This window comes from Bos taurus, chromosome 7 (genome assembly GCF_002263795.3).
Source record: "Bos taurus isolate L1 Dominette 01449 registration number 42190680 breed Hereford chromosome 7, ARS-UCD2.0, whole genome shotgun sequence".
Classification (NCBI taxonomy): Eukaryota; Metazoa; Chordata; class Mammalia; order Artiodactyla; family Bovidae; genus Bos; species Bos taurus.
This window is the reverse complement of record NC_037334.1, coordinates 53,351,238-53,369,461: the sequence shown is the minus strand read 5'-3', so window position 1 is coordinate 53,369,461 and position 18,224 is coordinate 53,351,238. Positions and strand designations below refer to the sequence as shown.

The 18,224-nt window shown below is 43.8% G+C and overlaps 1 protein-coding gene across 2 annotated transcripts in view; it reads right to left on the bottom strand.

Annotated features, from left to right (window-relative positions):
* LOC100847454 (uncharacterized) overlaps window positions 1–18,210 on the bottom strand; it is a 341,605-nt gene extending 323,395 nt beyond the window's left edge. For both annotated transcript variants that reach the window (XR_807886.4, XM_010807410.4), the window contains exon 1: window positions 17,952–18,210. Coding sequence is in view for 1 of the 2 variants with exons in the window: in XM_010807410.4 (XP_010805712.1) it covers window positions 17,952–18,028 (77 nt within the window). In the remaining variant the exon portion in view is untranslated. The remainder of the gene's footprint in view (window positions 1–17,951) is intronic.
* Window positions 18,211–18,224: the final 14 nt, after the last annotated feature.

Sequence of the window (18,224 nt, the reverse complement as noted above, 5' to 3'; positions counted from 1 at the left end):
TTATTGCTATTTCTCCCGGCAATCTTCATTCCAGCTTGTGTTTCTTCCAGTCCAGTGTTTCTCATGATGTACTCTGCATATAAGTTAAATAAGCAGGGTGATAATATACAGCCTTGATGTACTCCTTTTCCTATTTGGAACCAGTCTGTTGTTCCATGTCCAGTTCTAACTGTTGCTTCCTGACCAGGACTGAAAGATGAAATCCCCAGGTTGGTAGGTGCCCAATATGCTCCTGGAGAACAGTGGAGAAATAACTCCACAAAGAATGAAGACAAGGAGCCAAAGGAAAAAGAACACCCAGTTGTGGATATGACTGGTGATATAAGCAAAGTCCAAGGCTGTAAAGAGCAATATTGCATAGGAACCTGGAATGTTAGGTCCATGAAACAAGGCAAAATGGAAGTGGTCACACAAGAGATGGCAAGAGTGAATGTCGAAATTTTAGGAATCAGAGAACTAAAATGGACTGGAATGGGTGAATTTAACTCAGATGACCATTATATCTACTACTGTGGGCAAGAATCCCTTAGAAGAAATGGAGTAGCCATCATAGTCAACAAAAGAGTCCAAAATGCAGTACTTGGATGCAATCTCAAAAAAGACAGAATGATCTCTGTTCGTTTCCAAGGCAAACCATTCAATAACACGGTACTCCAAGTCTATGCCCCAACCAGTAATGCTGAAGAAGCTGAAGTTGAACAGTTCTATAAAGACCTACAAGACCTTCTAGAACTAACACCCAAAAAAGATGTCCTTTTCATCATAGGGGACTGGAATGCAAAAGTACGAAGTCAAGAGATACCTGGAGTAACAGGCAAGTTTGGCTCTGGAATACAAAATGAAGCAGGGCAAAAGTTAACAGAGTTTTGCCAAGAGAATGCACTGGTCATAGCAAACACCGTCTTCCAACAACACAAGAGAAGACTCTACGCATGGACACAGCCAAATGGTCAATACCAAAATCAGATCAATTATATTCTTTGCAGCCAAAGATGGAGAAGCTCTATACAGTCAGCAAAAACAAGACCGGGGCAACTGTGGCTCACATCATGAACTCCTTATTGCAAGATTCAGACTTAAATTGAAGAAAGTAGGGAAAAACCACTACACCATTCAGGTATGACCTAAATCAATTCCCTTACAATTATACAGTGGAAGTGACAAATAGATTCAAGGGATTAGATCTGATAAGAGTGCCTGACGAACTAGGAATGGAGGTTTGTGACACTGTACAGAAGGCAGTAGTAAAGACCATCCCCAAGAAAAAGAAATGCAAAAAGGCAAAATGGTTATCTGAGGAGGCCTTACAAATAGCTGAGAAAAGAAGAGAAGGGAAAGGCAAAGGAGAAAAGGAAAGATATACCCATATTAATGCAGAGTTCCAAAGAACAGCAAGGAGAAATAAAGCCTTCCTCAGTGATCAATGCAAAGAAACAGAGGAAAACGATAGAATGGGAAAGACTAGAGATCTCTTCAAGAAAATTAGAGATACTAAGAGAATATTTCAGGCAAAGATGGGCACAATAAAGAATAGAAACAGTACGAACCCAAGAGAAGCAGAAGATATTAAGAGGTGGCAAGAATACACAGAACTGTACAAAAAAGATCTTAATGACCCATATAATCACAATGGTGTGATCACTCACCTAGATCAGACATCCTGGAGTGTGAAGTCAAGTGGACCTTAGGAAGCACCACATGAACAAAGCTAGTGGAGGTGATGGAATTTCAGCTGAGCTATTTCAAATCCTAAAAGATGATGCTGTGAAAGTGCTGCACTCAATATGCCAGCAAATTTGGAAAACTCAGTGGTGGCCATAGGATTGGAAAAAGTCAGTTTTCATCACAATCCCAAAGAAAGGCAATGCCAAAGAATGTTCAACTACCGCATAGTTGCACCCATCCCACAGCTAGCAAAGTAATGCTCAAAATTCTCCAAGCCAGGCTTCAACAGTACGTGAACCATGAACTTCCAGATGTTCAAGGTGGATTTAGAAAAGGCAGAGGAACCAGAGATCAAATTGTCAACATCCACTGGATCATAGAAAAAGCAAGAGAATGCCAGAAAAACATCTACTTCTGCTTTATTGACTACGCTAAAGTCTTTGTGTGGATCACCACAAACCGTGGAAAATTCTTAAAGAAATGGGAAGAGCAGACCACCTTACCTGCCTCCTGAGAAATGTGTATGCAGGTCAGGAAGCAACAGTTAGAACCGGACATGGAACAACAGACTGGTTCCAAATTGGAAAGGAGTATGTCAAGGCTGTACATTGTCACCCTGCTTATTTAACTTATATGCAGAGTACATCATGAGAATTGCTGGTCTGGATGAAGCACAAACTGGAATCAAGATTTCCAGGAGAAATATCAATAACCTCAGATATGCGGATGATGCCACCCTTATGGCAAAAAGTAAAGAACTAAAGAGCCTCTTGATGAACGTGAAAGAGGAGAGTGAAAAAGTTGGCTTAAAATTCAACATTCAGAAAACTGAGATCATGGCATCTGGTCCCATCACTTCATGGCAAACAGATGGGGAAACAATGGAAACAGTGAGAGACTTTATTTTTTTAGGCTCCAAAATCACTGCAGATGGTGACTGCAGCCATGCAATTAAAAGATGCTTGGTCCTTGGAAAAAAAGCTATGTACATCCTCAGTTCAGTTCAGTCACTCAGTCGTGTCCCCATGGACTGCAGCATGCCAGGCCTCCCTGTCCATCACCAACCTCAGAGTTTTAACAAACTTATGTCCATTGAGTTGATGATGTCATCCAACCATATCATCCTCTCTCGTCCCCTTCACCTCCCGCCCTCAGTCTTTCCCAGCATCAGGGTCTTTTCCAATGAGTCAACTCTTCGCATGAGGTGGCCAAAGTATTGGAGTTTCAGCTTTAGCATCAGTTCTTCCAATGAATATTCAGGACTGATTTCCTTTAGGATGGGCTGGTTGGATCTCTCTGCTGTCCAAGGGACTCTCAAGAGTCTTCTCCAACACCACAGTTCAAACCATCAATTCTTCAGCACTCAGCTTTCCTTATAGTCCAACTCTCACATCCATACATGACTACTAGAAAAACCACAGCTTTGACTACACAGATGTTTGTTGGCAAAGTTATATCTCTGGTTTTTAATATGATGTCTAGGTTGGTCTTAACTTTTCTTCTAAGCAGCAAGCATCTTTTAATTTCATGGCTGCAGTCACCATCTGCAGTGATTTTGGAGCCCAATAAAATAGTCTTTCACTGTTTCCATTGCTTCCCCATCTACTTGCCATAAAGTGATGGGACCAGATGCCATGATCTTAGGTTTCTAAATATTGAGCTTTAATCCAGCTTTTTTACTCTCTTCTTTCACTTTCATCAAGAAGCTCTTTAGTTCTTCTTCGCTTTCTGCCATAAGGGTGGTGTCATTTGCATATCTGAGGTTATTGATATTTCTTCCAGCAATCTTGATTCCAATTTGTGCTTCATCCAGCCCAGCAATTCTCATGATGTACTCTGCATTAAGTTAAATAAGCAGGGTGACAATATACAGCCTTGACATACTCCTTTCCCAATTTGGAACCAGTCTGTTGTTCCATGTCCGGTTCTAACTGTTACTTCTTGACCTGCATACAGATTTCTCAGGAGGCAGGTAAGGTGGTCTGGTAGCCCCATCTCTTTAAGAATTTTCCAGGGTTTGTTGTGATCCACATGGTCAAAGGCTTTGGCATAGTCAATAAAGCAGAAGAACTCTCTTGCTTTTTTGATGATCCAATGGATGTTGGCAATTTGATCTCTGGTTCCTCTGCCTTTTCTAAATCCAGCTTGAAATTCTGGAAATTCATGGTTTATGTACTGTTGAAGCCTGGCTTGGATAATTTTGAGCATTACTTTACTAGTGTGTGAGATATGACCAACCTAGACAGCATATTAAAAAGCAGAGACATAACTTTGCCAACAAAGGTCCGTCTAGTCAAAGTCATGGTGTTTCCCGTAGTCATGTATTCGTGTGAGAGTTGGACCATAAAGAAAGCTGAGTGCTGAAGAACCGAGGCTTTTGAACTGTACTGTTGGAGAAGACTCTTAAGAGTCCCTTGGACTGCAAAGAAATCAACCAGTCCATCCTAAAGGAAATCAGCCCTGAATATTCATTGGAAGGACTGATGCTGAAGCTGAAACTCCAATACTTTGGCCACCTAATGTGAAGAGCTGACTGACTGGAAAAGACGCTGATGCTGGGAAAGATTAAAAGTGGGAGATGGGAATTTACTTATGGGAATTTATTTGCTGTTACCCAACTGGTAACAGCAAATACAAATCCTATGAGTGACTACAATTTCAATTCCTGCCTCAAAGAATGCAAAGTTCTAAGAAATCATGCCTGAGGTTAAAAATCACAAAACACACAAGAAACAAGGTACCATAAGTGAAAACCAGCAGAAACAACAAACAGCTTAATTGGACTCACTAAAATTTGAGATCTGGAAATTATCCAGTACAATAAATGTGAGCCTTAAATATATTTGTTAGATGCTCAGTCGTGTCTACTCTTTGCGACCCCACGGAATGTACCCTGCCAGACTCCTCTGTCCATGGAATTCTCCAGGCAAGATAAGTGGAGCGGGTGGCCATTCCCTTCTCCAGGGGATCTTCCCAACCGAGGGATCAAACCTGGTTCTCCTGCACTGCAGGCAGATTCTTGAGTATCTGAGCCATCAGAGCAAAAGACTATATAAAAACCCTATCTGTAGCGGTAGGCATGGGGAAGGAGCTAGAATGGATTACATAGCAGATTAGATACTGTTAAAGGCTATGGTTTTTCCAGTAGTCATGTTTGCGTGTGAGAGCTGGACAATAAAAAAGGCTGAGCACCGAAGAATTGATGGTTTCGAACTGTGGTGCTAGACAAGACTTTTGAGAATCCCTTGGACTACGCAGAGGTCAAACCAGTCAATCCTAAAGGAATACTCATTGGAAGGACTAATGCTAAAGCGGAAGCTCCAATACTCTGGCCACCTGATGTGAAGAGCTGACTCCTTGGAAAAGACCATGATGTTGGGAAAGACTGAGGGCCGGAGGCGAAGGGGATGACAGAGGATGAGATGGTTGGACAGCATCATTGACTCAATGGACATAACTTTGAGTAAACTCTGGGAGTTGGTGATGGACAGAGAAGCTTGTGCTGCAGTCCATGGGGTTGCAAAGAGTCGGACATGACTGAGCAACTGAACAAAAAAGGCAGAATTCACTTGCTAGAAGATGGATCTAAAGAAATCTAGAAAGTGATCAGGGATACAAAGAGACAATAAAATAACTACATATGTGACACTGGAGAGTACAATACGATGGTCTAATATGTATTTAATTGTATTTACAGAAGAAAGTAAAGGAAAGAATAAGGAAGAAGAGGTATTTGTAGACTCAACACCAGAACTAGATGAGTTGACAGAGGGACCTAAGGCAATTTAGTTTAGACAATCACTCTCAGAGCCAGTCCTGCATTTGCACAAACTAAAAAATGAGCACTTCCTTAAATCTGAGGCCCTAGGCATGTCACGGGCTATACACTAGTGCTGGTCCTGCTGAGCATTTTTCCAGCATGTTGTAAGACACCAAACTCTGGAGCCAGAAATTCCAAGAATAAATAAAATATACTCATGTGCAGTAATAGCAAAGTGAAAACTGCAGAGGGCCAGGGTCAAGTACAGATCAATAAAAAAGAAACTACAATCAGACTGACCACAGACTTCCCAGCAGCCACAGTGGAAGCCAGAACAGTATCTTCAAGGTACTGAGATTAAATAATTGGCAGTCGAGAATTTCACTCAATAACTTTAATATGAGAGTAAAAGACATGAAAGTTGTTCAGTCATGTTCAACTCTTTGCAACCCCATGGACTATACAGTCCATGGAATTCTCCAGGCCAGAACACTGCAGAGGGTAGCCATTCCCTTCTCCAGGGGATCTTCCTGACTCAGGAATCAAACCGGGGTCTCCTGCATTGCAGATTCTTTACCAGCTGATCCACCAGGGAAGCCCCCAAGAGTAAAAGAAAGTCATTTTCAAGCTCACAAAAACTAAGAGAACTTACTGCTAATAGACCCTCACTGAAGGAAGCACTGAAGGATGAATTTCAGGCAGAAAGAAGGCAATCTCAGGTGGACAGTCTTACAAAAAGAACTATGGAGACTTCCCTGGTGGTCCAGTGGTTAAGAATCTGCTTGCCAATGCAGAAGACACAGGTTCAATCTCTGCCCCAAGAAGATTCCACATACTGTGGGGCAACTAAGCCTGTGTGCCACAATTACTGAAGCCTGTGCTCTGTAACAGGAGAAACCACTGCAGTGAGAAGCCTGTGCACAGCAACAAAGACCCAGCACAGCCAAAAATTTTAAATTAATTAATTTTAAAAAGGAACTGTGAACAAAGAGATTGGTGATTCTGTAAGCCACCAATGAACAACATTTGATTGCATAAAGAAACAATGGTATCTCATCTATCTTGGAAAAAAACACAGAATGAAAATACTGGTTTATAACAGGAAATAAATGATGAGGGAGTAAGGGGCCTAAGTTAAAGTAGTTTAAGGTCCTTTATTGTTTTGTTTGGGCTTCCCCAATGGCTCAGTAGTGAAGAAGCTGCCTGCAATGCAGGAGATGCAGGAGATGTGGGTTCTGTCCCTGGGTTGGGAAGATCCTCTGGAGGAAGAACTGGCAACACACCCAGTATTCTTGCCTAAAAAATCTCGTGGACAGAGGAGCATGGTGGGCATAGTCCAAAGGGTTGCAAAGAGTCAGCCACAACTGAGCACAGCATACACTGTTTTGTTTTAGCAGTTAAAAATTCTGATTAAATTTTAAATATCTAGAGGACCCACCAAAAGAATAAATAAAGACTGTAACTTCCATGGCAATCAATAGGGAAAAAATGGGGTATTAAAAAGTTCAATCTGTAAAAATAAAAGAAAGCAGAAGGAAAAAACAAAAATAAAAACCAGGACATAGGTGAAGTTATTTCTGTGTAGGGACAGGGGGTATATAGGAACTTTCTGTACCTTCCTTTCCATGTTGTTACAAATCTAAAATTGTGCTGAAAAAAATTATGTCTTAAACACACACACACCCAGCACAAACAGCACAAAATAAGATAGAAAGAAATCTGACTAATTCAATAATCTTCAGCTCTTACATTCATTCTGACTGAAATATTTTGCTCTGCATTGAAAAGACAAAGGTTGTCAGAATGGCTAGAAAACAAAATCCAGTAATGGGGGTGTATCACAAGTAAAAGAGCTAGGTTAAGGAGCTGCTAAAGTTTCTTCTAGATGGAGAAGCTCTATACAGTCAGCAAAAACAAGACCAGTAGCTGACTGGGGTTCAGATCATGAAGTCCTTATTGCCAAATTCAGACTTAAATTGAAGAAAGTAGGGAAAACCACTAGACCATTCAGGTATGACCTAAATCAAATCCCTAACGATTATACAGTGGAAGTGAAAAATAGATTCAAGGGATTAGATCTGGCTTTCGAACTGTAGTGTTGGAGAAGACTCTTAAGAGTCCCTTGGACAGCAAGGAGATCCAACCAGTCAATCCTAAAGGAAATCAACCCTGAATATTCAGTGGAAGGACTGATGCTGCAGCTGAAGCCCCAATACTTTGGCCACCTGAGGCAAAGAACTGACTCATTAGAAAAGACCCTGATGCTGGGAACAATTGAAGGCAGGAGGCAAAGGAGATGTCAGAGGATGAGATGGTTGGATGGCATCACTGACTCAATGGACATGAGTTTGAGTAAGCTCCGAGAGTTGGTGATGGACAGGGAAGCCTGGCATGCTGCAGTCCACGGGATCACAAAGAGTCAGACATGACTGAGCAACTGAACTGAACTGAAAGTTTCTTCCTGCTTTATCCATCTGCAACTTTTCCATAAAGTCAACCAGAACAAATGTGGTCATGTGACAAGTGTTTGATAAAGGAACTATTGGCAAACATTTGGGTAGAGTGTAAGGAAACCAGAGGGATAAGTTCAACACCTTGGAACTGGAAAACATAGGGCTCTGTTATCACCTCCAGGACTGAAAGGCCAAGGAGAGCTGGGCAGTTACGAGAACCCATCCTGACTCCTTCCAATCCATCTTCCACACTGTGGCCAGAGTGACATACTCCCTAATACATGCACTCACTCACACACATTTACAGCTTCAGGTCTTTTAAGAGAACCTCATAGTCCTTGAGGTTAAAACCGCCTTCACATAGCCTCAAAGCCTTTTGTGATCTGTCCTCTATGCCTTATCTCCAGCTTTTTCTGGGACCAGAGTCTACCTCTCTTTCAGCTTTTTAGTCACAATGGCCTTCTCTTATATTCTTGGCTTCACCAAGCATGTTCCTTCCCACTTCAGGACCTTTGCATGTGCTGTTCTCTGCATACAGTACTTCTCACTCTACTCTCTAAACCCACTCAACCCCACTCATCTTTCTGGGCTGAGCTCAAGTGTCACTTACTAGAGGAACTTTCCCAAAACCCCACCTTCATAATATACCTTCAGGACATTAATCTCTCTCCTGCGGAGCACTCACCACTATTCTAATTTTCTATTCAATGGACTGGTTCAAAATTGGGAAAGGAGTATGTCAAGGCTGTATATTGTCACCCTGCTTATCTAACTTATATGCAGAGTACATCATGTGAAATGCCCAATTTGATGAAGCACAAGCTGGAATCAAGATTTCCAGGAGAAATATCAATAACCTCAGATATGCAAATAATAGCACTTTAATGGAAGAAACTAAAGAGGAACTAAAGAGTCTCTTGATGAAAGTGAAAGAGGAGAGTGAAAAAGTTGGCTTAAAAGTCAGCATTCAGAAAACTAAGATCATGGCATCTGGTCCCATCACTTCATGTCAAGTAGATGGGGAAAATGTGGAAACAATGTCAGATTTCATTTTCTTAGGCTCCAAAAGCACTGTAGACGGTAACTGCAGCCACAAAACTAAAAGACACTTGCTTCCTGAAAGACTAGTTATGACAAACCTAGACAGTGTATTAAAAAGCAGAGACATCACTTGGCCAACAAAGGTCCATATAGTCAAAGCTGTGGTTTTTCCAGTAGTCATATGTGGATATGAGAGTTCGACCATAAAGAAGGCTGAGTACTAAGAACTGATGCTTTTGAACTGTGGTGCTGGAGAAGACTAGTGAGAGTCCCTTGGACTGCAAGCTCATAGGGTTGCAAAAAGCTGGACAAGACTTAGCAACTGAACAGCAATTCGTATTTGTGCAATTGTTTGATGTATGTGTGTTCCACTACACTGGAAGCTCCATGAGAGCAAGAAAGTTACCCTTTTGCTCACTACGGTGCAGTGTGTGGCCCTTGGCATCTAGCAGAAGCTCAATACATATTGATGAATAAAGAAATGAAAATATCCTAAGAGAAGGGCACTTTGCACAGAAATAAGCATTATATACCCTAAGAAGCTTTGCCCAATTTCGTTAAATTTACATTCATTCATTCACAGATTATTTACTTGCCGTTTCTCTGTGTCAGAACTCAAGGCAGCTTCCTTCAAAAATTTTTTTCGGAATACATGGCAAGAACATGGTGGGAGAGTCTTCAAGCCAGGGCAGTAGATGGCATCTCAGTAAACCTGGTGGGCACTCAAGGTGGAAAATAGGGGGTGCCTTCCCACTCTTGGCCCATCAGACACAGAGCTAGGATTGAACAGTCAACCATGAGCCCTTCCCAGGGCCCTAAATGGTGGCCAGGGCCACAGTCAGTGGCACCCAACTGACTGAACTCTGGGCATTTTGGCACAGTGGGGCTGATGGAGCTGAGTTTGGTTGGCTCCAGACAATTGCTAACTACAGAGAAAATCCTCCGCCTCAAAATTCCCATTTGGGAAAGAGGCAAAAAGCATTTTCTTTGATTATTAAAGTTCTCTGATTTGATTGACTTTACACATGAATGGTAATGGCCGTATGCCTCGGCTTCCTCATCTTCAACAAGCATGAATGCTTTTAGGTTCTTAAAGAGCATCAGTAAATAGCAATAAGAGCAATAGCAGCAACTAACATTTAGTTAGTGAACACCAATTAGTTAGTGAACACCACTCTGTGACAGACTGTGCTAAGTTCTTTACACATGTATACATATATGTAGTATCTCTTAATATATATATATGGGTTGCCATTTCCTTCTCCAGGAGATCTTCCCGACCCAGGGATTGAACCCGGGTCTCCCACATGGTAGTATCTCTTAATCTTCACATAAATGAACTCAGGTTGGTCCCCTGCTTAAAGCCCTTCTGATTCCTTATCATGGCCTTCAAGAACCTACATGAATGATTTCTGCTGTTTTACACTACATGGTCTCCCCCCTCAGTCAGTTCCAGCAGCATGCACCTTCCTTTCACAACTCACAGACGTCAAGCTTGTTCCTACCTTATCACCGATGCACCAGCTAACCCTTCTGCCTGAAGTGCTCATCCCTCAGATCTATGTGGGTTCCTCCTGCTGGTCACTTGGGTCTCACCTCAGTTACTACCTCCCTGACTCCCTTACCCCATTCACCCTATAGCTCCATCACCTTACCATTTTATGGCCTCCATAGCAAGTACCACTATTTGAAATTATATTAATTTTTTGTTTACTCCACTACCATCTGTCTCTCTTAACTAGAACATACACTCCATGATAGCCAAGTCTTATCTATCTTGTTCACTCTTGATTTCTCAGTGGCCAGAACAGAGCCCAGCATGTATCAGGCCTTCCACAAACATTTCTCAAGTTAAAAAAAAAAAAGGGTGAAAGACCCTGTAAGATACCTACACCGTTTTTTCAATGAAGGACCTGAGGCTTAATAACATTGGGTGGCTTGTCTACGGTCACAGGGACAGTGAGTAAATAGAGGCAATGAGTAACAATCTTACCCAGGCCTACTTCCTCCTGGACTTGTGCTCTGAATCATTACATCCTGTTCTCTGATTTGACTGACTTTACCCATGGATGGTAATGGCCCTAGTCCTTGGCAAACTGGGATTCATCCCATGAATCATGTCTTGTATCCTCCCCACTACTACTCCCATTTTCATTCTTTACATTTAGCCTGGATTAAGAGCTAGACAGTAAAGAGGCATTGAATAAACCAGTACAGAGAGTATGAACTGATACAGTCACTTTGGATAACTGTTTGGAAATACTAACAATGACTCAGTCCTTAGTTTATAGGTACAGATACACAAACATGTGTCCAACCAAAAGCCATGTACAAGAATGTTCACCGAAGCAACATTCCTAAAATCAAACGCTCGGAACAACCTAAATGTCCATCAAATAGAATGAATAAACATATTATAGTAAAATCATAAGATGGAATATTATATAGCAACAAAAAAGAAAACACAACTATATGCAACAACATGAATGAATCTCACCAAGAAAAAAGCATCTACTGTCTGCTGCCGCTGAGTCACATCAGTCGTGTCCGACTCTGTGCGACCCCACAGACGGCAGCCCACCAGGCTCCCCCATCCCTGGGATTCTCCAGGCAAGAACACTGCAGTGGGTTGCCATTTCCTTCTGCAATAGTTCCCTTTAAAGAAAGATTTTTAAAATAGACTACATTAATCTATGTTGCTAAAAGTCAAAATAGTGACTATCCTTGGGGGTGGAGGTGGGGCCTGGTGGTCGTTGGGGACGGGAAGAGTGTGAGCGGGGCTTCCTGAATCAGGTAATATAGTTTCTAGACCTGGATGTTAGTTCCATGGCAGTGTTCGCTTTGTGAAAATTCATTCAGTTATACACTTCTGATTTTGTACACTTTTATGTTGTAAAATAATATATTTATGTTGAATCATATGAAATGCTACTTTGTCCATGAAAAGTCACTGAATATTAGCAATTTCATATGGTTCAACTAAAATGTTATACTTCAATGAAAGAATTACTTATGAAAAAAAAAAAGTCCTGCCCAGTTGAATTGCTTTGTACACAGCTCTGTAAAAACTAGTTATGAGAAAGAGCTTGTGCCTTCCAAGGGCTCTTTGGCAGATGGTAAACAGGTTCAGGATGGTTATAAATTCCTCCCCAGGGCCTGAGGCTGGTGCACTTGGCCTTGTACTCAGGTCCAGAGTCCAGCCAGCCCTGGTGTGGTACTAGTGAACTAGAGGAGGCCAGGATGTCCTCAGGCAGAGATGAAGGAACCACTCCAGCCTCAGGCTCAGGGTGTCATTGTTCTTGCAACACACCAGGTCACGCCTGCCCTGCTCTTTGCACTCACAGTGACCTCCTTTCTGGACATCTGCAAGGTTCTTGCTCCTCAGCCTTCAGACTTCTCAAAGAGATGTTCTCTGACCTCCCTAAAGATCTTTCCTTTCATCACTGTCACATTCCCTTCATGGATTTGATCAACCTCTGAAATTATGTTATTATTTGGGTGTTTACTTTTTAATATTTGCTTTCCTCATTAGACTAAGGTATATGAGGGCAGGAGATTCCTGTAAGTTATTCACTGTTGTACTCTTAGGGCCCAGGATGGCACCTAGTACCTAGATGCTGCTTAAATATTGGCTGAATGAATGAACAATGAATGACTGACCAAATGAAGTGGCATAAGGCCAAGAGACAAAAGGTGGCCCAAAGCACACTGTCAAGATGGAAAAGTGGATGCAGCTCCAACTTCTCTCAAGGGACACGAAAGCCAAGATCAGCCTCCAAAAAGTTGCTGACCCCTCCAGAGTCCAGATATCTGTTCCTTATCCCTGTGTTTCTCTCAGGGTCCCCATTCTGTCCTATGAAAGACACAGACACTTAGGAGGTATTAACTGCACCACTGCATCAATGGACATGAGTCTGAGCAAACTCTGGGACATCGTGAAAGACAGGGAAACCTGGCGTGCTGCAATCCACAGGGTTGCAGAGTCAGACATGACTTAGCAACTGAACAACAAAATCAGCTGAGTTTTTCAAGATTACCAGGGAATTTCTGTGATTTGCAAGCAAGGACCAAGAGAGCTACTCATTTTTTTTCTTTTTCTTCTTCACTTCCTACTTCCTGTTCTCAATGGTTGCTCTGGATTTAGCTCCCACATCTGAAATGAGCAGTGTGCTTCATTGTAGGTGAACCTGAACTAATGCAAATTTGAACCTGTGCCATTTAAATATATTCATAAAAATCTTGATTCAGTTAGCCAAAGCTAAAACAATGCAATTTGGACTTTACAGTCACACCTATGAGGAAACGACTCTGGACTATCTGAAGTTTAGGAAAGCTTCTTTTGCATAGCCTTCCACAACCCTGTTCTTGGACGGTCTTGAAGGAAGAATGGGGAAGAGGAGGCTAGTGACCTGTATTATCTTAACCAAACTAAAATCTTCAAAACTTCTCTGTTAAACAGAGCAATGAGAGGATCTCAAAACTACTTGTGCACTTGGCTCTGAGCTGGATTGCTTGAAGAATATCACGCCCTTTAGGGCTCATGATAACCCACTGAAGCAGATACTATGACTATCTCCTTTTTCACAATAGAGATTTAAAGAGATTAAGAATTATGTAAAGTCACCAAATGTTTAACAATCCCCATCCCAATACTGATATAAGAGAACCATTATTCCCAGAATATTACAGGATCTGCTACTACCTAAAGCCAAACATCTAAAAGCAACTTTTTCGCAAACTATTTAAGATACCCAGCCACACAGTTAAAAGTATAACTTTTGTCCTGTAAAAACTGTACTAGTTAAAGCAGCAACGACAGCACGGTATGACCCTTTGAACTCTGTGTTGATAAAGAAAACTTTGTTTGCATTTTAGTGTTTTTCTCTTTCTGAGGTTTTGATGCACCCAGATAAATAGGCTTCTCTTAAAATTCTAACTCACTCCCTACATTAAAATGGTTGGATATGTTGAATCATCATCAAAATGTGTATTTAGCACTCAGAATGTGCCAGGGGCTATCCTAAGTGCTCTATGAGCATTATTCCATTCAAGGTCCACTCAGGCATTTTTGCTAAGTACTACTATTAGTTTTCATATGAGAAAGAAACTCTGTCATATGAAAAAGAGAGAGGCACATAAAGTTTAGCTAACCTGTCCAAGGCTGTAGAGCTTGTAAGGGTGGAACTGAACCCCAGCAGCCTGTGGTCAATGTTTGTACATCTGTTTTTCAAGATTTCCAGGCTTCAAAACACCTCAATACACTGAGCCAGAAACCCTAGGGGCTAGTGCCAGAACAGAGTTCTCACCTTAGGTCTGACATGTCGCCCTGGCTATCTTAACTTGCAGGACCACTCCGCATGGCTCCTTCCTGCTCCTGGGACTTCTGCCACCCCTCGCCTGGCTGAGTTGGCTTCCTGCAGATGCGAGATGCAGGAAAGCACCGCCAGGGCCCCCAGGGCCTTCCTTTGCTTTCTGTATTCTCGGATCACTGATGTTAACTGTAATTAAATCATCCTTGGAAACAAACAAATTATTATTTTTTAACATCTATCTCCCCTTCTGACTATATAAATAATAGCAGTTCCAGAGTTTCTATAAAGGTGGGGGCAGGTCATTATTTGTGTTGGGGGTTTGGTTCCAGGGCTTCCTATTTGATATAAGGTTGAAAAAAGTCAACTGAAAACACAAATAAATGAGGTTGCTGATGAAGATAAGGGATGACACCATGGTATCACCACTGACAGTAAGCTCTATGTAGGTAAAAATAGCATCTATCTCTTTCATCACTGTAAACCCAACACCTGATAAATAAGAAGTCTATAATAATGTTTTGTGGAATTAATAAATAATTAAAACAGAGCCTCTGACTTCTCATCTGAAAAAGACAGAAGATAAGACCCAGAGCACAGTTTTTTTGAAGCACCATGACATATGAAAACAGGTCGAGCACAGGAATGGCATACAGTAGGTTCCCCATAAATGTGTGGCACTGAATGGGAATTCCTGCCTCTCCTCATTCCCATTGTACTCAGCTCCCATTTTAATAAAAGGACAAGGCACAGAACTGAAGCCACTGGACTCTCTGGACACAATCTGGTAGGGGTGAAGACGTTTACACCTGTGTTAGGGTAAAAGGACTATAATTGCATAGGTAGAAATGCAGGGCTGTTAGGATCCACCTCTAGCAGGAAAGTTACACCTGGGGAATACACAAGCCAGCTTTGGAATGAACAAAGTCCCAGGAAGTAGGGGAAAAAAAAAAAAAATCCAGTGCAGGTCTACTTGGCACTCAATCTAAAGAATGAAGGTGGTACCATCAAACCGGGAAGGCACAGATGCCTAGCATTCCCCCACCATCTTTCATTCTGTCCCCTCTCCTCCGGCTAGTATTAAAACACAAATCAGAGTGTGTAGGGACCCTGCTTAAAACCCTGAAGAGGACACTATCTGAACTCCTCACCAGGCTGATCTCAACCCTACTCGCCAAGCTGTGGCCACAGAGGCCTCCCGTAGGCAACTTAATGAGGCCTTCCCCAGGCAACTATCCACTTCCCTTTCCCCGCTGGGCTCCCTCTGCCTGTCTCCTCACCCTCCTTCGGGTCACTCCTTCCCTGTCTCCAAATCTCAACTCATAACCACTTTATCAGAAAGAGACCTGACCCCCTCACCGCCATGCCAAATTAAAATCAGGTCCTTCCTGGCTCTCCACATACCCTCAGATCTTGCTACATCTCCCTCCTAGCACTTATCATAGACTCAAATTGCATAGTCTGCCTTCTCCCCAAATTGTGAGCTTCACCAGGGCAGGGAGGGCTGTCTGTCCCTCACGACCAGGTGCCCAGAGTCAGGGCAGGCCGCAGCACAGAATATATGATTGAATGAATGAATGGATGGATTTCTCCTAAGTAACCCCCAAACCTCTCCTCTCTTTAGGTTTCCAGGAACAGTGGAATACGGTCCCCAGTGCCCTCCTAGTCACTGAGTCACAGTCCGCTCAGGCATCAGAGGCTCCTCCCAGTTCAGGACTGGTATCCTTCATGGACCCACCATCCCACCAGAGCTGGGGTCTCCTCACTCCTCCTTTAGAAAAGCTGAAAAAAAGACCAGGAATGAAAGGAACACATTTCTTGGCTAATTTCTCTAATAAAGAACACAGGATAACTCCAACCCCTGCCACCACCCCCCACCCCCATCCCCATCTTGATCCTATAGAGTTCAGAAAGTATTTCTTTATTCTCTTTAATTGTTTAAGCAAGGCCATGAGCAACCACTGGCTGGAAAATTACTGCTCCAACTTTCCTTGTTTAACATGCTTAAATGACTTGCAAAAAACAGGTTTTTAGGTTTGTGATCATGAGTTTGAGCAAGCTCCAGGAGATAGTGAAGGACAGGGAAGACTGGCATGCTGCAGTCCACAGGGTCACAGAGTTGGACACTGAGTAAGTGACTGAACAACACGGTTGGTGATATGGAGACGGGGTGATAGAAAGATCCGAGTTGCAAAGGTCTAGGCAATCAGCACCACAATTTAGTAAATCTTTCATTTATCAGGAGCAGGACCCTTGGCCTGAATTTCTACATCTGACGAATAGGAATAATGATATTGAGCTTAGATGCCTGTAACGAAAAGAACTGAACGACTTTAAAATACTCTTATCCTAGTAAAGTGTTTTTCTCTTGGCATTCGGTAAGATCTTGGTCCAAGGAAGACCCAGGAGATGAATAAGTAAATCAAATTACACAGGTGCGTTTGACTAGCGAGAAGCCATTTTAGCCTAGACTCGGTGACCTTGGGCTCTGGTCTGGGTTTGTAAAATGTCTCTCCCTCTGCCGATCCCCTGGGTCCCAGCTCCAGCCCAAGGCCAAACCTCTGGTCTGGAGCTTTGCATATGCTCCACTGACAACTGCCAAGCGCAGTCCTATGGTGGCGTAGGAAGAAAAAGTCAGCCTCACCACCTCCCGGTGAAGCGAAAACACCACCAAGATAAACCTTTCAGGGGGATTCAGGCCCTAGCCCAGCCTTATCCCTGCATCAAAGCCACCCCCTACCCCGTACTCCCCGGAGGCTACAGCCTCCTCCGTTCCTGGGCGGAGCTGGGCCTGCTGCGAGGGCTCCCCGCCTTCCCGGAGTCGGGCCTAATGGCGGGGGCTTTTCTTTTCACCCGCCGAGGCTGAGGCTCTTCCCACCTCCCCCCCTCGCCCCACCCGCCCCATCATTAACTGCAAAGAAAAGATCCCGGCCATTTCCATTTCCTCTGCGGCTCAAGAGCCCTGTTGTTATTTAATCCCGCGGCCACCCCAGCAGCATCTTTGGCGCAGACGGCTCCACCCATCCACCTGGCCAGTTCTGCACCGCTCCTGCTTCTCCCGCGGGGCACTAGTCAGGGCGGTTGGAGAGAGGCGCCTACAGCAGCAAAGGCTGTGGCCTTTAGGCCTGCGTCCCGTGAGGGTTGCGAAACACGCGGGAGTGGAGGGGAGCACTAGCCGGGGCAGCAGAGGACGGGCGGACGCCGGAGCACTGCGGACATTACACTGGGGTGGGAGGAAGTGGGGCGCTGTCAGGCGAGAGCCAGATCTCTAGCTGAGTAGCCAGTCCACTCCGGGGGGTACTAGGGCCGGAAAAGGCTCGGCCCAGTCCTGTCCACACCCAAGAGGTGGGGGAGGGGTGCTCTGCACTTATTCAAGGGAGACTCAGCCTCAGGAAGGGAACCAGATTCACTCAGTAACCCCCAACTCCGCCCTTCTTTGATATGGACCTTTGACATTTTCTTAAAATTTTTGGTAAACACAGCTTCAAGACCCTTCCCCCCCGACGCCCCTACTCTAGAGAAAGAGAAGGCCCCTAGCAGGGGTCCTCCCGTTCCCCGCCCTCTGACTGCGGCGGGTAGAAATCCCTGGATCTAGGTGTGTCCTCCCCCACCCAGCTCTTAGCCCAGGATCCTGAGGTCGCAGTGTTTCCCCACCACCACCCCGCCCCCAGCAACACGGACGGTTCCAACCCAGGTCCGCAGTGGCGTGAAGGTAGCCTTTACCTCCTCTCGCAGGCTGGGAGGGGGTACAGCCCGCGCAGCTGAACCAGCTGCAGCAGTCGCCGCCGCCCTCCATTCATAAAGGAAAAAAAAAAAAAGCAACAACAACCTCCACCCCTCTTTGTAAAAGAGCGACGGCCCCTGGAGGAGCGAGAGCCAACCCCAGCAATCACGGGTTAAGTCCTTTTCCGGCCCCCCATTCATAAAAAAAGGAACGCGGCGCATGCGCGCGCGGGGTCTCTTGTGCCCACCCATTCATAGAATCGCGAGCGGCGC